This window comes from Hemiscyllium ocellatum, chromosome 42 (genome assembly GCF_020745735.1).
Source record: "Hemiscyllium ocellatum isolate sHemOce1 chromosome 42, sHemOce1.pat.X.cur, whole genome shotgun sequence".
In the NCBI taxonomy this organism is placed as follows: domain Eukaryota; kingdom Metazoa; phylum Chordata; class Chondrichthyes; order Orectolobiformes; family Hemiscylliidae; genus Hemiscyllium; species Hemiscyllium ocellatum.
Genome location: NC_083442.1, coordinates 10,623,888 through 10,645,701, shown reverse-complemented (window position 1 = coordinate 10,645,701; position 21,814 = coordinate 10,623,888). Strand labels below are relative to the sequence as shown.

At 45.1% G+C, this 21,814-nt stretch overlaps 1 protein-coding gene across 1 annotated transcript in view; it reads right to left on the bottom strand.

The window, feature by feature from the left end:
* The window catches only part of idh3a (isocitrate dehydrogenase (NAD(+)) 3 catalytic subunit alpha), a 48,822-nt gene that overhangs the window by 19,800 nt on the left and 7,208 nt on the right, over positions 1 to 21,814 (bottom strand). Inside the window, exons 2-7 of the mRNA XM_060853625.1 lie at positions 19,013 to 19,072; positions 17,008 to 17,091; positions 14,266 to 14,380; positions 10,414 to 10,601; positions 2,000 to 2,133; positions 1,078 to 1,180 (exon numbers count right to left, since the gene is read on the bottom strand). Coding sequence (XP_060709608.1) covers positions 1,078 to 1,180; positions 2,000 to 2,133; positions 10,414 to 10,601; positions 14,266 to 14,380; positions 17,008 to 17,091; positions 19,013 to 19,072 — 684 coding nt within the window. The remainder of the gene's footprint in view (positions 1 to 1,077; positions 1,181 to 1,999; positions 2,134 to 10,413; positions 10,602 to 14,265; positions 14,381 to 17,007; positions 17,092 to 19,012; positions 19,073 to 21,814) is intronic.

The following is a 21,814-nucleotide window of genomic DNA, read 5'->3' as shown; positions in this document are numbered from 1 at the left end:
GTGATGGAAGCCTGCGTTCTGTACCACGGGATTCTGTGCTGAATTAATGTACATTAATGATCTAGACATGACATAGAAGGCAAGATCAGTAAATCTGTAGATAGTGGTATGGTAAATAGTGAGGAAGAAAGTCTTAAACCACAGGTCAATATAGATGAGTTGAACAGTGGCAAATGGAATATGATTTTGAAAAGTCAGGATGATGCATTTTAAGAGAACTAACAAGGCAAGGAAGTACACAATGAATGGTTGGGCCTTGGGAAACAGGATCAGAGAGACATTGGTGTGCATGTGTATAGATTCTTGAAAGCAACAGGATATGTAGATAAAGTTGGTTAAGGCGGCATTTTGGATACTCAATGCTTCACTAACGAAGTATGAGTGCATGGAAGCTGTGATGGAGGTCATTTTGGATGGTGCATGACACTAGTCAGACCACAGCTGGAGTACTGTATGCAGATCTGGTTGGCACACAATGGGAAGGATGCGATTGCACTAGGGAGTGTGCAGAAAAGATTCACCAGGATGTTGCCTGCATTGGAACAATTAAGCTACAAAAATATACTAGTACTCTGGGGTCGTCTACCTGAGAGCACAGAATACGTGGTGGTGGTTGGGGGTGGTGGTTGGGGGTGGTGGTTGGGGGTGGTGGTGGTGGTGGGGGGGGGGGGGGAAGAGAAGGTCAGAGTGAGGTGTACAAAGTTCTGAGGGCCATAGATACAGTTGATGGGAAGAAACACTCCTCCTTAGTAGAGGAGCCAACAATTAGGTACACAGTCTAAGGGTATGTAGGGAGAGCTTTAGAGGGAGTTTGAGGATTTCTTTTCCCACCCAGAGGGTTGTAAGTATCTAAAACTCACTACCTGAAAAAGGGTGGTAAAGGCAACAATTCACCCCCAGAAAATAAACCGCAAGAACTATTTAGAAGTGCACTTAAAACATGATAGCATACAAAGTGTACAGACCAAATGCTGGAAAATGGAATTAGGATAGATTATCATTGTGCTGTGCCAATCACCCTATGTGCTGAAGGGCCTCTGTGCTGCAAAAGCCTCCAATTTCATAGTACTGACTTACATTAAGGCAAACCGTATCCAAGTACATTTCTGTAAACTTGATATCTTTAGCATTTTCTGCTGCTTCTCTGCATTTCCTCAGGAAAAGTCCATCTGACATTCGCCTGAAACACATATGTATGTAGTATTAAAGTACAGGTTTTATTCACAGAATATGCTTCTGTACGTACTTATGAATGTAAAGACCACTGGCAAAACAATGCATGCAAAAACAGAGTCTTGAGGATTCCAGCCCAATTAAAAATGAAGGACTGATTGTAATTTGGTTTCAAGTCAGAATAGTAAGTGACATGGAGAGGAGCTCGCAGGTGACGGTGCTTCCATACATTTGCTGCCTCATCACTCTCGATGGGAGTGGTGTAGATTTAGAAGTACTGTCAAAGGAACCTTGGTGAGTTATTACAGTGCATCTTGTAGATGGTACACACGAACACACTACTGCTACTGTGCAATAGCAATGAAAGAAGTGAACATTGAAGGTGATGAATGAGGTGCCAATCCAGTGGCTGCTTTGTCCTGGATGGTGTCAAGCATTTTCAGTGTTGATAAAGCTGCATTCATTCAGGACAGTGGAGAGACTTCCATCACACATCTTACTTTGGGAAAGCAGGTAGTGGGTTACTTGCCAGTCTCAGCCGTGCTCTTGTGGCAACAGTACTTATATATCTGGTTCAGTTCAGTTTCTGGTCAATAGTTATCCCCAACTGAAACAAGCCACCTACACATATAAGAACCCGTTTGATCAGTGAAATGGTGGGACCCCTATGGAACAGGAATTGCCTCCTGAGCTTTCTCATCCACATCATGCTGCTCTACACATTACTTGCTAGACTTCCAGATGTGGCAGCTTTATAGATTTACATATGCAAGTTCTAAGTAAGCCAGAATCTTTGCCAGCGAAAGTGTGACTAAGTTCCACTTACATAATGTTGGCTTTGTGGACGGCTGTAACTGTGCTTCTCTGGTTGTTCCTCGCATACTCAAACGCAAACTCCGCGATGCGTCTGCTGGCATCTTCTGTGATCAGTTTAATACTCTGCACCACCCCATCAACAATCTGCAAATTGGGCACACATAGCCAGGCAAAGTTTATTATCTGCACAGTCTTCACTCAGTTACTCAACAGTAGGGGATATGATACTCAGACTGCGTATGGTGCAAAATCCTCACAAATACAATATAGGAGATAGCAATCAAGGGCATTCTCATGCATCTACAAGATGTCGAAACTAATCTTGCTATTTCAACGTTTGCTAACTTAGTACTAACAAACAATTAAAACATTTTTTGCCTGAGAGATTTCAGATGAGACAGTGCTTCACATAGCTACAGGGATATTTAAGGAGCTACCCTTGTCCAATACAGGAATAGGACATTCAGTAATTCATATTCAGCATCTGATATACACATTGCACTCTCAGTGAGGATAAACATCTGTGGGCAACACCAAGAACTGAAACCTCAGTGCATAGAACAGCCATATCAAGAGCTCCTTTTAATTTGAAAAAAATCTTTCAAAAAGGGAAAAAAAGGGCGGGGGGGGGTGAGGTTAAAGATGCAAGACCAGAGATAAGCCGACAAACCCCTACACAACTCATGGACATCACTGCAGGGAGACTGAGAATCAGACCTCCAATGTTTTACGAGCCACACTCAATACTGCTGGTACCTCCAGTCAATCGAAGGATGAGTTTTTTTTACCTTTTATTTTAGACAAAGTGGATGGCTGCTTCCAAACCAGTCACTGCACCAGCTGCCACTAGCATGAGCTTACACAGAGGACAATCTGTTCCAAGCTCTTCAATCCACTGGGATAAACAAAATGCCCCGGGTACTTATAGGCCATACCAGACTAATGAATTAACACTAAGAAGTGAAAATTCCAGCTCTAACATGTGATGTAAGGAACAACATACAAAAACACAGCAAATTCAGGATCAGATTCTAACATGTCTGGTTTTGTGGTTCTGCTGACACATTGCAACTTACACATTACCTCACGCAGCTTTGCACAATCCTTGTAAAAGCATATTTTAACAGAGTAGAGATTAGAACAACACTAGGAGCTACAGTCTCAAGCTAAGGAAACCAGAAGGAAAGGAGTGGCAGGAACTCCTACACTCTTGTTCTGACCAAGTTTTCAAACAAGAGGTAGCACAAGTAAGAGAACGCAGTGAGAACGGCAGGGAAGGAGTCAGATTGGTTCAAGAGCACCAATAGTCACTTGTATTTGGTTTGTTTCACTAGCCCTTTGTCTCTATCCTAAAAGGATGAGCCTTAATTTTGAAATGTCTCCTTATTCAAGACAATGATAAATTGGAGAATGTTATTTATAAGGATGATGGTTATGAGGCAATAACAAATATTTAAAGTGTGCATCAATTGTTCTTTCTTGTCTAACAAACAAAAACCCATGAATTGAGATATTAGGAATACTGTTGTGGTTCTGTTCGCCGAGCTGGAAGTTTTTGTTGCAAACGTTTCGTCCCCTGGCTAGGCGACATCATCAGTGCTTTGGAGCCTCCTGCGAAGCGCTTCTTTGATGTTTCTTCCGGTATTTATAGTGGTCTGTCCTTGCCGCTTCCTGTTGTCAGTTTCAGCTGTCTGCTGTAGTGGTTGGTATATTGGGTCCAGGTCGATAGGTTTGTTGATGGAGTTTGTGGATGAATGCCATGCCTCTAGGAATTCCCTGGAACCGACTCCACAAATACAAACAAGAAATTGCACGCCAAAAGTCATTAATTTCAAAAACCACTAATCGTGAATGGACCCGGGCCATAGAACAGGCTGTCACTATAGGACAGAACAGGACAACACACCGCAAAAAAAAAGCACTAAAAGAAAAAATGGCCAAACTAACACACAACAAAGAGGACACTACAACACACACCTGGGTTAAAAACCTCTCCCACAGACAGCTCACAGACATGGAAAGAACAATACTGGCCAAGGGACTCAACTACAACCACAGGGATGCCAAGACAGCAGACTTCCTAGCAGCACTGGAATGCACACTCAGGAACAATGGATTGACAGAAGAGACACAACAAACAGTGAGACAAACTGTCGTACCTATGATGATAAGAAAAGACAAACATAACCTCAACACCAAGGAGAGGGAAGTACTGAAAGCACTAAGAAACGATAAGAACATAATCACACTACCAGCAGACAAAGGCAGAATGGCGGTCATCCTAGATAAATCAGATTATATCCAAAAAGCACAACTACTCGCAGATACCAACACCTACCAAGTGAAGGAATTTGACCCCACACCACAACTCACCAATAGAATAAAGAACACACTAAGGAATCTACAAAAAAATGGACAGATAACCAAAGCTGACCTACAAAGAATGAAACCGGAAAGCAACAACACCCCCAGATTCTATGGACTACCTAAAGTACACAAACCAGACATCCCACTCAGACCCATAGTATCACTACCAGGGACACCATCATACAAACTGGCCAAAGAACTACAACAGAAACTGAAACACCTGGTCAGCGGATCCAAACACTCCATACAATCAACACAAGAATTCTTGGACGTCATCAGAAATATACACATAGACAAAGAAGAAACCATGATCTCATTCGACGTGACGGCACTGTTCACTTCGATTGACAAAACCCTAGCCAGAGAAACAATAGCCAACCTACTGGACATACAGAACAGAAAACAGGACGCGGAACCTATCAACAAAGACGGCATACTGAAACTACTGGACTTGTGTCTGACTACACACTTCACATTCAACAACCAGATATACGAACAAATCAACGGAACACCCATGGGATCACCAATCTCGGGACTCATAGCAGAGGCAGTTATGCAAAGGTTAGAACAAACAGTCCTACCACAAATTCAACCCAAACTCTGGGTCAGATATGTCGATGACACGTTTGTAATCATTAAAAACACGGAAATAGAAAAAACACACCGGATCATCAACGCCACACTCACAGGAATCCGATTCATGAGAGAAGAAGAAAAGTATAGCCAACTCCCATTCCTAGACGTGATAGTACAGAGAACACCGAACGGAGAATTCACCACAAGGGTATACAGGAAAGCAACACACACAGACTAAGTCCTAAACTATGAAAGTAACTACCCCAACACACATAAACGAAGCTGCATCAGGACACTATTCAAAAGGACCACAACACACTGCAGTTCACCAGATCTGCAAAAAGAAGAAGAGGAACACCTATACAAGGTATTCGCCAAAAACGGATACCCGCACAACTTCATCAACAGATGCCTAAGAGAAAGACCACGGAATGAGGACATGCCACAACCCAAAGGACTAGCCACACTACCATACATCAGGAGCGTTTCTGAACTGACAGCCAGACTACTGCGACCCTTAGGACTCATAACGGCACACAAACCAACAGCTACGCTCAGACAACAACTCACTAGAACAAAGGACCCGATACCCAACATGAGCAAAACTAATGTAGTGTACAAAATACCATGCAAGGACTGCACAAAACACTATATAGGACAAACAGGAAGACAGCTAACAATCCGCATACATGAACATCAACTAGCCACGAAACGACACGACCAGCTATCCCTAGTAGCCACACACACAGACAACAAGCAACATGAATTCGACTGGGACAACACCACTATCATAGGGCAAGCCAGACAGAGAACAGCCAGGGAATTCCTAGAGGCATGGCATTCATCCACAAACTCCATCAACAAACACATCGACCTGGACCCTATATACCAACCACTACAGCGGACAGCTGAAACTGACAACAGGAAGCGGCAAGGACAAACCACTATAAATACCGGAAGAAACGTCAAAGAAGCGCTTCGCAGGAGGCTCCAAAGCACTGATGATGTCGCCTAGCCAGGGGACGAAACGTTTGCAACAAAAACTTCCAGCTCGGCGAACAGAACCAGAACAACGAGCACCCGAGCTACAAATCTTCGCACAAACTTTGATTAGGAATACTATTAGATTCAAGGAAGGGGCATACAAGCTGGCCAAAAAAAAGTAACAGACTCAAGGATTGGGAGGAATTTAGCTTTCAGCAAAGAAGGACAAAGGAATTGATTAAGAGGGGAAATTAAGAGTTTCAGCGGAAGTTCTTGGAAACATACGAATTGATCGTAAAAGCTTCTATTGGCTTGGAAGAGAAGATAATAGGTTTAAACAAATGTGGATCCCTGGCGGAAATAGGGGAAATTCCTAGAGTCCATTATAAACGATTAAAGATTTAATAACTGACAGGAGTGAACCCAGACAGCATTGAAAGAGAAATAGTGCTCGACTTGCACAAAGAATTGATCAGGGAGCCAGTGGATATGATTTACATGAACTTTCAGAAGGCTTTTGATAAGGTGCAACATAAGAGATCAGCATGTAAAACAGAATAGGATTGGGGTTAGTGCACTGACATGGATAGAGAACTGGTTGGCAGACAGGAAACAGCAGGAATAAACAGGTCTTTTTCTGAATGGCAGGTGGTGACTAGTAGAGCACTGTAGTCATTGATTGACTGAACCCAGTTATTCACAATATATGTTAAAGATTCAGATAGAAACAGTACAGAAGAGGCCCTATGACCCATCAAATCTATACCACCAAAATATACTGCTACCTACACTAGTCACAAAGCCTTGAATGTTAGGACACTTTATAAAGATAAGTGAACTAAATGTAAAATCCCTAAGTTTGCAGACAACACAAAGCTGGCTGGGTGAACTATGAAGATGCAAAGATGTTTCAGTGTTATTTAGTTAAATTGAACGAGTAGGTAAATGCATGGCAGATTAATTCACAGTTGCTAAGTAGTTCGCACTGCTGCCTCACAGCGATGGGGACCGGAGTTCGATTCCAGCCTCAGACACGGTGTGGAGTTTGCACATTCTGTGTCTGCATGGGATTCCTCCCGGTGCTCAGATTTCCTTCCACAATCCAAAAGATGTGCAGGTTAGGTGAAATGGCCATGCTAAATTGCCCATAGTGTTCTGGCTAACATTCTTCCTTAGGTAAGTAGATCAAAACTGCGCACACTATTCCAGATGTGGTCTAACCAAGGCCCCTGTACAGTAACAGGCATGTATCCCTGCTTCTGTGCTGTAATACCTTTATTTTGAAGACCAATACACTATTTGACTATGGCTATGGAGGGAGTGCAAGGAAGGTGTATGGACTCACTCCTGGCATGGCAGGACTGACTTATGAAGGTCGGTTATGACCATATTCACTGGAGTTTATGGAACGAGGGGGAAGCTCACAAAAAGCTATAACATTCTAATGGTACTAGGCGAGGTAAACAGAGGAGGGATGTTCCTGATGACCAGTGAGTCTAGAGACAGGAATCAGTTTAAGGAAACAGGGTAAGCCATTTAGGACTGAGGGGAAGAGACACTTATTCACCCAGAGTTGAGACTCTGCCATCGAAAGCGGTAAAGGACAAAACATTCAATGTTTTCAAGTAGGAGTTAGATATAGTTGCTAGGGTTACAGAGGTAAAAGGATAGGAGGAGAAAGTGGAAACAGGATATGGGAATCAATGATCAATTTTTTTTAGTGTATTATTTCATGAGATGTGGGAATCACTGGCTAGGCCATTTATTGCCCATCCCTAATTACCCAGAGGACAGTTAAGAGTCACCCACATTACGGTGGGTCTGGAGTCACATGTAGTCCAGACCAGGTAAGGACATTAGTGTACCAGATGGGTTTTTCCTACAATTGACGATGGATTCATGGCTCTCATTAGGTTCTTATCATCCATATTTTTATTGGAATCAAACTCCACCATCGACCCGTGGGATTAAAACCTTTGTCACCAGGACATTACCTGGGTCTCTGGATTAAAGACACAGTGATAATACCACTAGGCCATTACCTCCCTTATGATTATATTGAATGGTAGGGGAGGTTCAAAAGAGCTGAAAATGTGTTGCTGGAAAAGCGCAGCAGGTCAGGCAGCATCCAAGGAGAAGGAGAATCGACGTTTCGGGCATGAGCCCTTCTTCCTGAAGAAGGGCTCATGCCCGAAACGTCGATTCTCCTGCTCCTTGGATGCTGCCTGACTTGTTGCGCTTTCCCAGCAACACATTTTCAGCTCTGATCTCCAGCATCTGCAGTCCTCACTTTCTCCTCGAGGTTCAAAAGAGCCAAATGGCTCACTCTCACTATTTTCTATGCTCTGAACTGACCTACAAGAGAAAACATCCTCTTCATCTTAACCCTGTCAAGATAATTCAATAATTTTATACATTTCAACAAGGACATCTCTCACCTTTTAAACACCTGTGATAGATTGGACAGCAATCTATCTCAAAACTACTCACCCATTTCAGGAATCAATCTTGTAAACCCCCTATGAACCACATTCAATAAAAACGGAGATAAAGTGAACAGTAGAGAGTTGAAAAGAGCTATCCACCATGTAATGCTCTGTCAAGTCAGAACATAGTGAAAAGGAAACACTCTGGCTGGAAATCACATCTGACATGTAGCAAGTCAGTCTAATCATCAGAGGCCAGTTGTTAAATTGTCATAATCTCACTGTTAGAGTTTCAGGGAAACTTCCTCAGGTTATTCCATCTCATGTGTTCATTGATAATCTTTCAATCAAAAGCTACAGTTGAACAGTTCATGATGACTGCACAGCATTTCATTTTGTTTAAAATTCCTCTGGTAATGAATGTGTCAATTTAGCCTTTGGCAGGTCCGGGAAAACATTCAGGCCTGGGCTGAAAACTGGCAGATAGGGTTAGGTAAAAACAATGACTGCAGATGCTGGAAATCAGATTTTGGATTCGTGGTGCTGGAAGAGCACAACAGTTCAGGCAGCATCCAAGGAGCAGCAAAATCAACATTTCGGGCAAAAACCCTTCATCAGGAAACGTTGATTTTGCTGCTCCTCAGATGTTGCCTGAACTCTGTGCTCTTCAGCACTACTAATCCAAAAAAAATAGGGTCAGGTATCAAACTAAAACCACCTCAGGCAAGGAAGAGCTGAGTCACCGCTGTAGAGTTCACCACTACCAAGGGGAAGATGTCAGTTTTCATTAGCTTGTGATGGGTCATTTCAACATCAAAATAAAAGCTCGGCATTCAGATGAGTAGCTCACCTCCTGACATTTCCAGGCCTCTCTGCTTTACAGAACAATCTGTTTAGGCAGGTGATACGTTACTTGCCAGGACATGTCAGCCAGCACCTTTGAGAAGCTTTCACCATATTCAGGATGGATTGGTTAACTGATGACAACATCCACACAGTACACTACAATTCACCAAAGTTACTGACTCTTCACTCGCTCTCCTGTGACGTAGCCACAAGCAGCAATGGCATAGAAACATCATCAGCTCCAAATTCTACTCTGTTCTGACTTGGGCACATATCAATGGCATTCCTTCACCATTACTGGATTAACATCACAATGCACACTATAACACCATTTTCAGTCATAGAAGGCAGAAACAGGTCCTTCGGCTCATCACATTTATGCCGACAAATAAACATCAAACCACATTAATTCCATTTAGCTGCATTTGGTCCATGGCCTACAATGCCTTGGCGTTTTAAATGCTCACCCAGATGCTTCTTACATATTGAAAGAGTACCTGCCTCTGCCACCTTCTCAGGCAGTACATTGCATATTTCTACCACCCTTTGGGTAAAAATTATACCCTTCAAATCTTTTCTAAACCACTTAGTCCTCACCTTAAACTTGTGCCCCCTGGTCTTAAATTGTGTTCTAGGTCACTGCATTCTCCTTCATATTTCTCTAACTGTAACAACGTCCACACCATCATAGGGAGTCTTAAAACCTCTGATATCTGCCATGGCAGAGACATTCTCTACCTTGCCTATGCCTCTCAATCAGATCTCTCCCCACTCAGCATCCTCTGCTCCAGGGAAAACAAACCCTGCCTATACAATCTCTCCTCATAACTGAGAACTTCCATCTGAGGCAACATCCTGGTGAACCTTCTCTGCACCCTCTCAGCGCAATCATGACATTCTGATAATATGGTATACAGTATGCCCTCTGTGGCCTTACCAATGTTTTTTGCAAAGTTGCATCAAGACTTCCTTGCTCCTATATTCTATGCCATGGCTAATGAAAGCAAACATCCTATACACCTTCTTCACCAGCCTGTCTGCCTGTGCTGACATCTTCAGGGGCATTGGGATCAGCATCAGCAAAGACTGCAGTGGTTTAAGGAGAAAGTTCACATTCTAAAAACACCACGAGAAGAACAATGACTATGGCCTTGCCAGCTTTGTTCACATTCCAAAATCAAATTTAAAATATGACAATATAAATTTACTATAAACAGAAACTCACCACATGCTCTATGCCACTGTATTCTCCTTCTGTATTTTCTCTAATTGTAACAAGGTCTACACCACTATAGGGAGTCTTAAAACCTTCGATCGATACACAGGGACGCACATTTGCGTAAAGGTCAAAGGTCTTGCGAAGTAGCAAATTCATCGAAGGATGCCCTGCTGCAATAGGGGTCTTCAAAGGCCCTGAAAGATTACAAAATGTATTACTGAGTCATCTCTGCAATGAGCACCATTAAGGGAAAACTGCAGACTTGCCCTATAACTCTGAAATGTTAAAACAGATGAATCCACTTGTTTATTGTTTTATCTGCCTTTTGGTGGAAACTTAACACTGTTTGAGGAAACCTGGGGCAGACTGACTAAGGAAATACAACAAGTGCTCAGAAACAAAAACAAAGTGCTAGAGAAAGTCCGCAACTTTGGACAGAAAAAAAAAGTTATGTTTCAAGATAAGTAACCGTTCTTAAGGACAAGTATTCAGAATGTCACAGTGGAGGCGCTGCTCAGTGACAAGCAGCTACTTTAAGACCGTACATGGCAGCATTACCATACTTTACTGTATTGGAGCAAACCAAGTTAACTCATTGGCATTTTTCTCTGATTCAGTCATTTCCGACAGACATTTAATGACAAAGCACTCAGTACTATAATATTCTCAACTAAGTGACTCAACCTGCATCAATAAGTTGAAACCACAAATAAACAGAATAAACCTGCCTGCATATGATTTGGTTCTCCCACTAGAAGAGAACCTTTCTCGTTGAAGCTGAACACCAGATTTTTCTGAACTGAAACCTTGAACCTTCGGTGCTGAAGTCAAAACTAAAACTAATTGCTGTAACATGTTTATTTGTCATCAATGCAATAGTAGAAACACTTTTTCATTAACACCACAGGTGGTCTACACTCCACTGCAGTCCCACTCTTAATTGGAATTGATGCACTTAGACCAGGCCTGCTTGGGGAAAACACTTTAAAAACCTTTACAAAACTGACCCATATCAACCTGCTTCTACTTTGAGATTAAAATCCAAAAGTATAAATCTCATACCTTGCAAAATAGACTAAAATGTACAGATTATTCAGACATTTAAATGGCTAGAATGATCACTTACCTTGAACCATTAACTTTTTTTTCTATCCACAGTTGCCGTCAAATCTGCTGATTTTCTCTAGTAATTTTAGTTTTTGTTTCTGAGCACTTGTTGTATTACCTTAGAACTTGATTAGAATTAGAACTAAATCAACAGATGACGTCTACTTCTCTCGGGTTTGACAGGGATGCGAAGTGCCAAAGATAAAAAAGGTCTTAATGACAAGAAATCATGACAATGCTTATGATGTGTAGTGAAATGCAAACACTACACAGACAGACAGTAAATAGGTGTAATTGTTAGACTCGGAATCTCAACCCCTCCACTGTCTCCAAAACTTGCTAGGTGTCTAATCCTTAGAAGTAGAAACTTCCTCCGATAACATGTTGAGAAGACATTGTCTTCAGTCCAAATGGTGAACTTGGTTCCTGGCCACTGATTTCATCCCCGAGGCTGAGTCAGACCATTCTAAGCCAAAGATGACATTCTAATTACAAATCTGCATCACGAGATTGCCTCTTTCCATCCCTACAACACTGCCCATCTTAACACAGAGTGAAAGAGGCATGTAGCACAGAAACAGACCCTTCAGTCCAATCAGTCCATGCCAACTCTATCCCCAAACTAGTCACACTTGCCTGTATTTGGCCTATGTCCCTCCAAACATTTCTTAATTCAATATTTATCTAAATGTCTTTAAATGTCATAACTGTACCTCATCCACCACTTATACTGGACGTTCAATCCACACTTGAACCAGTCCGTAACAATAAGATTGCCCTTCTTGTCTTTTTTTAAAAATCTTTCTCATCTCAGCTTAAAAATGTGTCCTCTGTTCTTGAAATCCCCCACTCCAGGGAAAGATACCTACCATTCACTTTATCTATATCTCTCAATTTTAAAAACCACTACAAGATCACCTGCTACATTCCAGTGAAAAAAGTCCCAGCCTGTCCTTACAACTCAAAACTTCCATTCCCAGCAACATCCTGGTAAATCTCTTCTGAACCTCTCCAGCTCAATAATATCCTTCCTATAACAGGGTAACCAGATCTGGGCATAGTACTCGAGAAGAGGCCCCACCAGCACGCTGTACAATCTCAACATAACATCCCAACTCCTATACTCAAAGGAGTGAGAATGATAGCAAGTGTGCAAAACCTCTTGACCTGGTGATGCGAAATTCAAAGAATTATGTACTTGAACCACTAGGTATCTGTTCTACAACACTACCCAAGGCCCTACTTTTAATTGTATCATTCCTGACCTTGTTTGTTTTTACCGAACTACAATACCTTGCATTAATCTAAATTAGACTCCATCTGCCACTCTTAACCCCTTTTACCAAATTGATAAAGATCTCTTTGTAATCTTAGATAACCTTCATGACTGGTGTCATCCGCAAACTTACCAGGCATGTCTTCTATATTTTCATCTAAATCATTTATAAATGACAAATAAAAGTGGATCCAGGAACAATCCCAGCAATATCACAGGCCTCCCGTCCAAAACAGCCCTCCACTATCACTGTTGCCTGTTGTTAAACCAATTTTGTATCCAACTGGCAAACTCCCCCTGAATCCCATGTGATATAAATTTACCAATTAGTCTACCATGCAGAACCTGGCCAAAGGCTTTATTGAAGTCCAAGTAAAAGAATGTCTACTGTTCTGCCCTCAATCTTCCTAAAAAAAACTCAATGAAGTTTCTCAGACAATTTCCCCTTGCACAAAACGATACTATCTCTAATCAATCCCTCCCTCTTCAAATACATACAAATCCTACCTTTGAGGATTATTTCTAACAACTTACCCACAACCAAAGTAAGACTCATATGTCTATAGTTCCCAGGCTTCTCCTTACATCCCTTAAACAAAAGACAACATTAGGCGAAAGTGAGACTGCAGATGCTGGAGATTAATGTTGAGTGTGAGGTGCTGGAAAAGCACAGGTCAGGCAGCATCCGAGGTGGAGGAAAACAAAAAAAAAGACGTTTCGGGTAAAAGCCCTTCATCAGGAAGACAACATTAGCCAATCTCCAGTTATTCAGCACCTCACCCATAGTTACAAATTATACAAATATTTTTGCAAGGGGCCCACAATTTCCTTCCTAACTTCGCACAAAGTCCCAGGAGACACTAGACCAGGTCCCGGAGATTATTTCGCTTTTATATTTTCTAAGGCCACCAGCACTTTCTCTTCACATAATGTGAACTGTTTAAGACATCAATACTTATTTCCAAGTTCTCTAGCCTCCATTTCTTTCTCCACAGTAAAAAACTGACAAAATATTCATTTAATCTCTCCCCCAGCTTCTGACATTTAACACAAAGATAACTTCTGATCTTTAAGAGGCCCTAGTCTCTTTCCAGTTGGTCTCTTGTTCTTAACGCACTTGTTGCAGCCCTGCTGCTCCTGAAACCTTCATCTATGGTTTTTGTGACCCTTGACCACGCCTGGCTGATCTCCCACAATCTATCCTTTGTAAACTAGAGGTTATCCAAAACTTAGCCCACACCGTTAATGACACCAATACCCAATCACCCATCTCCTCAACACTCATTGAATCCGCAATAGCTGCTGGTTCATGCTTCTGCTGCTGGCAGTTGCTTGATGGTGGCATAGACACAGGCTTTAGGGTGCCATCACCTTCTCCAAACACAAAGGAAGCAGGGCATTCTCCCCACACCCCACCCCATGTCAGCTATAACCCACACAGACATCAAACTCTGAGTATGGTTTAGCACCAGCACCTTTTAATCCAATTTTGTTAGCATTCATGGATTCTGTGGCCTCCGGTGGAATGATCCATTGTCCACTTGATGTTTGGATGGCTGTAATCGTCCTCTCCTCCCAACGAATGGGAACCTTAAAAAACAACAACAACAACAACAACAAGGAAATGCTGAGTGCTTTCATTCTGTTGTCATAGCTACAGCATTTTAAATTGCTCTTTATTGGCTCAAGTGCACTCAGTGGTGAATGAGGTAACTAACCACTAGCTTAACACTTCAATGGGCATTACAATACCAAATATCACAAGGCTGGTTTTAGCACAAATGACATCTCCCACTGTTTTAAAAAGGCAATAATGGAAACCCCATAAAAGTCTTTCAAATTGTCACAGGGCTATTAATCCCACTTTATGAATGGAATTCTTACTAGATAACAAACTAACTTCATTTATCAACTTATAAAAAGTCCAACTTGAGCAGCTATGAACTGAGGGACAGGAACCTGCTCAGTTCCAAAATATAAACTGCACATTATGGAGATCAGATGGGACCGTAGGTTAATTTACTTCAAGAGTGCCTCTCCTTCTGTTACAAGACACTGCCAGAATCAACATCATAACCACATTGCATGAAACATGAAAGTACATGAAACAATCCTAAATTTAAGACTCTGGCTGGGTAGACTGACTGGGGAAAGAGATTGAAAATGCACTTGCACTGTGGGAAGTCCGTTTCCTGAAGTAACAAAGACAAATGGAAAGAACAAGAAATTGGAATTAGAATAGAAGATACTAGGAAGGTTTGGCAGGTCACCCAGTATGACTGGCATGTTTGATGTTGCAACATGCACCTTAACCATGGTTCTTTTTATACACCAGCTTGACAACTCTACATACTCTGAGATCAGGGTTTCAGTGAATTTGTTGGTTAAGAACATAAATAGGATTAGAATTAGGAGTAAGCTCCATGACCCTGCTTCACCATTTAGTACAATCGTGCTGATCTCATCTCAGCCTCAACTCCAGCTTCCTGCCTGCTTTCCTTTAATCCTTGAAAAAATTAAAAATCAATAGCTTCTAGCTGCTGGAACTACAGTGAAGGCGATCAAATTGGTTGAAGACTGGCATCTGTGATTCTGGGGATGTCATGAAAAGGCCCCAATAGACCATCCACTTGGCAATTCTTAGAAACACTATGAATGCAAGACTTTGTTTATCCCAATTTGTTTGTTGCAAGCTCCTATAGATAGCAATGAAACAAATGGTCAGATATACTGCTTTAAGTGGGTAAAAATACATTGGCCAGGATACATAGAGATCTCCCTAATGTACAAACAGTGCTGAGAATTTTTTTCTGAAGCATCCACTTGAGGCGCCAGGTCCCCCCCCCGCCCCCCAAGCAGCATTTTAATCTTATTTAAAGACTTTCAACAATTCAGCATTCAATCAATACTGCATTGGAGTCTCAACCTGGATTACTTACTCAAATCTCTGGAGCAGACCATGAAATATACAATCCTCTAATTCAAAATCAGAGTACAATTGACTACTCTGACCCCTCGGCATCATGGTAGCCCACAAACTACCAACACATTTGAACAGCAGCTGCTGAACCTAAAAGGACCTTACACAAACAACCAGCAAAACGAATGTCATTTACAAAATACCATACAAGGACTGTAACAAACACTATATGAACAAACACATTGTTTTTCAACTTTGTACACCCCAATCCAACACCGGCACCTCCAAATCTTAAACACAGATTTGGATCCCATCTATCACCCACTGGAGAAAAAGAAGAGGAAATGAAATCACCAACCTAAAGAAACCTAAACACAAATAGAAAGCAGGCCATAACATCAGTGCTTCACCAGAGGCTCACTGATGAGGTTACCTAGTATAGTATCTGAAAACAAACCTTCCAACTCAGCAAGCAAACTGACATCCAGAACCTCAATCTGAGCTACTAGTCTTCTCAAAACTTGCAAACATTACATTAGACAGACAGGCAGAAAACTAGCCACCAAAAGACACGATCCACTATCACTAGTATCTTGACATACAGATGGAGGACGACAATGCGTCCCAGGCTAGGACAGGCTAAACAGCAAGATGCAGAGGCCTGGCATTCAAACCGAAACTCCATTAATAAACACATTCATTTGGACCCCATTTACCAACCTCTGAGAAAAGGAGCCAGAAATGATATCACCCACCTTAACAGACCAAGACACACAAACAGCAAGCAGGACATAACACCAGTAGCTCATTGACAATGTTATCTAGCAAGGTGATGAAACATCTGAAAACAAACCTTCCAGCTCAGCGAGCAAACTTACAACCTGAAACACAACCTGAGTGTCAAATCTTAAAAAATACCTGAAATGGTAATTAATCATTTGTACAATTTATTGAACAAGCAATGTATCTAAAATGACTTTCAGTATGGACAATCAAGTGGAAAGAAATTGGAATTTAAAACCCAGAACATAGAGAATAATAAGGAAGGAGGAGGTAGCCATTTAGCACATGGAAGCTGCTGTGCTGTTAAATGAGATCATGGATGATTTAATAATCCTCAATTCCAATTTCCTACCATCTCTCTATAACTCTTGATTCCCTTCTTGGTTAAATTGCTTAACTCAGTGTTGAGTGTATGCCAATTTATATTCTTAAAACTAAAAGCATTTCAAAAAACTTAAATTCAAAATCTGCAATGCACATTCACCCTGTTCGCAAGAAGTTAAAAGGCATTTACTTCTGCAGCGTCAAAAATCTTCACTACAGCGTCAGATATCTCTGGGCCAATGCCATCACCTGGGATCAACGTCACTGTCCGTGTCTGAATAGGAAAAGCAATTTACAGATTAGCAGAATGTCTGGTGAGCACTGAATCTTATTGAAAAGTACAATTTTAAATCTGAAGTTACATTTATACTTGATTCTGTCATATAATAGAGTCAGAACATTACAGTAAAAAATGAGGTCTGCAGATGCTGGAGATCACAGCTGCAAATGTGTTGCTGGTCAAAGCACAGCAGGCCAGGCAGCATCTCAGGAATAGAGAATTCGACGTTTCGAGCATAAGCCCTTCATCAGGAATAAGTCTGCAGATGCTGGAGATCACAGCTGCATTACAGCCCGGTTATGGGTCTTTTAGCCCATTGTGTCTATCCTGCTTTTTCAATTACCATCGCCAGTAGTCTAAAGATCCTGCTTTGAATAAGAATGTTTCCAATTGCATGGAACGTATATACACAAGTACTATCCATAACAATTGCTTTTGCACCAGAAGCTGCAAGCAGACTTGGCATGAATAAATTGGCACTGTAGCGGAGTGCTGCAGTCCCATCTATAGAAATAAAGGACATTTCAGATATCCAGCTACAGCATCCACAGCAACTGTACTTTTTGTTGAACATTCTGAACTCCAAGGTGTGTTCACAATCTCTTCACTGTATAAAGAGAGTCTCAAAGCCTGTCCACATCCCTTTACTTCATAATAAAATGAAGAACTATAGATGCTGTAAATCTGAAACAGAAACCAAAATTGCTAGGAAAATTCAGGTCTAGCAGCATCTGTGGGAAGAAAGCAGAGTTAATGTTTTGAGTTGTGACAGATGCTGCCAGATCTGAGTTTCACCAGCAATTTCTGTATTTGTTTCAGATCCCTTTACTTCATAACTGTTTAACATAAGACATTACTGAATGGCAACGTCTTACATTGTTCGTAACAAATACTTTAATAACCATCTGTACAGGCTAACAAATTGCTTTGAGAATTCTCATGGATATCTCATCCAACATTTCCAGGTTTTATCTTTTTGATTGTAAATGTAATGACTGTAAGCAAGGATTTAAAACCCAGCATTATCTGACCAGATCAGCCATTACCAAACAATTTGTCCTTGAAAAGTCACCTCTAGAGCAGAAAGACCATATTGTCTAAAAGCATAGGGGTGGCATAGATTCCTAAATTAATGGCACAGACAAGGTGTACCCACAGTTGCCAGTATTTACAATGCTAACAGCATGATAGTTTTACTGCAGCCACATCACATCACACAACAGCTGTTAGCTTCACAGCAGAATCCGAAATGATTTAGACAGTAGCTGAAGCAGTACAAGAGGATTAGAAATGACAGTACAGCAAAACAACCATCCAAACAGGGAGCATAGCGAAAGCGAGGACTGCAAATGCTGGACATTAGAGTGGAGTATGTGGTGGTGGAAAAGCACAGCAGGTCAGGCACATCCGAGGAGCAGGAGGATCGATGTTTCGGGCAAAAGCCTTTCATCAGGCTTTTGCCCGAAACATCGATTCTCCTGCCACAAACCAGGAGCAGGACCTAATGCCAATGAACATTAGAAATAGGTAACACTACCCTAACAGGTCAAAACCTTACATATCGCATCTTCAGCACGGAGTATACCTCCTTTCAAATGCAAGACTTTATGAACTTTTATAAACCCATATTGTTTCTTATTTGTCCCACACATAATTCACATACTTGGTAAATAAATGCAGGTTGATTTAGGTTCCTATCCCGAAAAAGGAGGGAGGGAGGGAGAAGAGAGTGGGAGGGTGGGGAGGGGGGAGTGAGAGTGGGAGGGTGGGCAGGAGGGAGTGGGAGTGGGAGGGAATGTGAGTGGGAGGGTGGGCAGGAAAGGTGGAGGGGGACAGGAGGGGTGAGGGCAGTGTTGGGGGTGGGGATGTAAGGTAAATTGGTTGCATAAGGACTCTCCATCCCCGGGGTACTCACCTCCGACAGGCTCCTGGAGACGGGGTTCCGGCTCCTTCCTGCTCCGAGCAGCCGCCGAACCTGAGGGGTACACAACAAGGGAAGGTCAGCATGGCCGCAGCGGGAGCAACAGTCTGTCCCCAGTCCTCAGCAAACCTCCAGCCTCCATTCTCCATCCCCCAGCCCCCCCATTCCCCCAGCCTCCATTCCCCACCATTCCCCCCATCCTCCAGCCCCAGCCTCCATCCCCCATTCACACAGCCTCCAGCACCCATCCCCCTCATCCTCCAGGCCCCAGCCCTGCCATCCTCCAGTCCCCATCCCCATCATCCTCCAGCCCCCATCCCCCCCCCAGCCCCCATCCCCATCATCCTCCAGCCCCCATCCCCCAGCCCCCATCCCCATCATCCTCCAGCCCCCATCCCCCAGCCCCCATCCCCATCATCCTCCAGCCCCCATCCCCATCATCCTCCAGCCCCCATCCCCCAGCCCCCATCCCAATCATCCTCCAGCCCCCATCCCCATCATCCTCCAGCCCCCATCCCCCATCCCCATCATCCTCCATCCCCCATCCCCATCATCCTCCAGCCCCCATCCCCATCATCCTCCAGCCCCCATCCCCATCATCCTCCAGCCCCCATCCCCATCATCCTCCAGCCCCCATCCCCCCCCCCATCCCCATCATCCTCCAGCCCCCATCCCCATAATCCTCCAGCCCCCAGCCCCCCCAATCCTCCAGCCCCCATCCCCATCATCCTCCAGCCCCCATCCCCATCATCCTCCAGCCCCCATCCCCCCCATCATCCTCCAGCCCCCATCCTCCCCCAGCCCCCATCCCAATCATCCTCCATCCTCCAGCCCCCATCCCCATCATCCTCCAGCCCCCATCCCCATCATCCTCCAGCCCCCATCCCCATCATCCTCCAGCCCCCATCCCCATCATCCTCCAGCCCCCATCCCCATCATCCTCCAGCCCCCATCCCCATCATCCTCCAGCCCCCATCCCCATCATCCTCCAGCCCCCATCCCCAGCCCCCATCCCCATCATCCCCCAGCCCCCATCCCCATCATCCTCCAGCCCCCATCCCCATAATCCTCCAGCCCCCATCCCCATCATCCTCCAGCCCCCATATCCTCCATCCTCCAGCCCCCATCCCCCCCATCCTCATCCTCCAGCCCCTCCATCCTCCAGCCCCCAGCCCCCCCATCCTCCAATCCCCCCCATCCTCCAGCCCCCATCCCCATCATCCTCCAGCCCCCATCCCCATCATCCTCCAGCCCCCATCCCCATCATCCTCCAGCCCCCATCCTCCAGCCCCAATCCCCCCATCCCCCATCCCCAATCCCCCAATCCCCCCCATCCTCCAGCCCCAATCCCCCAATCCCCCCCATCCTCCAGCCCCAATCCCCCCCATCCTCTAGCCCCAATCCCCCCCATCCTCCAGCCCCAATCCCCCCATCCTCCAGCCCCAATCCCCCCCATCGTCCAGCCCCAATCCCCCCATCCTCCAGCCCCAATCCCCCCATCCTCCAGCCCCAATCCCCCCCATCCTCCAGCCCCAATCCCCCAATCCCCCATCCTCCAGCCCCAATCCCCCAATCCCCCCCATCCTCCAGCCCCAATCCCCCCCATCCTCCAGCCCCAATCCCCCCCATCCTCCAGCCCCAATCCCCCAATCCCCCCCAATCCCCCCCATCCTCCAGCCCCAATCCCCCAATCCCCCCCATTCTCCAGCCCATATTCCCCCCCCATCCTCGAGCCCCCATCCCCCAGGCCCCCCTTTCTCCAGCCCCCATCCTCCAGCCCCCCAATCCTCCAGCACCCCCATCCTCCAGCTCCCCCATCCCCCAGCTCCCCCATCCCCCCATCCTCCATCCTCCCCATCCCCCAGCCCCCATCCTCCCGCCCCCATCATCCCCCAGCCCCCATCCCCATCATCCTCCATCCCCATCATCCTCCAGCCCCCATCCCCCAGGCCCCCCTTTCTCCAGCCCCCATCCTCCAGCCCCCCAATCCTCCAGCCCCCATCCCCCAGCTCCCCCATCCCCCAGCTCCCCCATCCCCCCATCCTCCAGCCTCCATCCTCCCCATCCCCCAGCCCCCATCCCCCCCATCCTCCAGCCCCCATCCCCCATCCCCATCATCCTCCAGCCCCCATCCCCCAGCCCCCATCCCCATCATCCTCCAGCCCCCATCCCCCATCCCCATCATCCTCCAGCCCCCATCCCCCAGCCCCCATCCCCATCATCCTCCAGCCCCCATCCCCCAGCCCCCATCCCCATCATCCTCCAGCCCCCATCCCCATCATCCTCCAGCCCCCATCCCCCAGCCCCCATCCCCATCATCCTCCAGCCCCCATCCCCATCATCCTCCAGCCCCCATCCCCCATCCCCATCATCCTCCAGCCCCCCATCCCCATCATCCTCCAGCCCCCATCCCCATCATCCTCCAGCCCCCATCCCCCAGCCCCCATCCCCATCATCCTCCAGCCCCCATCCCCCAGCCCCCATCCCCATCATCCTCCAGCCCCCATCCCCATCATCCTCCTCCAGCCCCCATCCCCATCATCCTCCAGCCCCCATCCCCCATCCCCATCATCCTCCAGCCCCCATCCCCATCATCCTCCAGCCCCCATCCCCATCATCCTCCAGCCCCCATCCCCCAGCCCCCATCCCCATCATCCTCCAGCCCCCATCCCCCCAGCCCCCATCCCCATCATCCTCCAGCCCCCATCCCCATCATCCTCCAGCCCCCATCCCCATCATCCTCCAGCCCCCATCCCCATCATCCTCCAGCCCCCATATCCTCCATCCTCCAGCCCC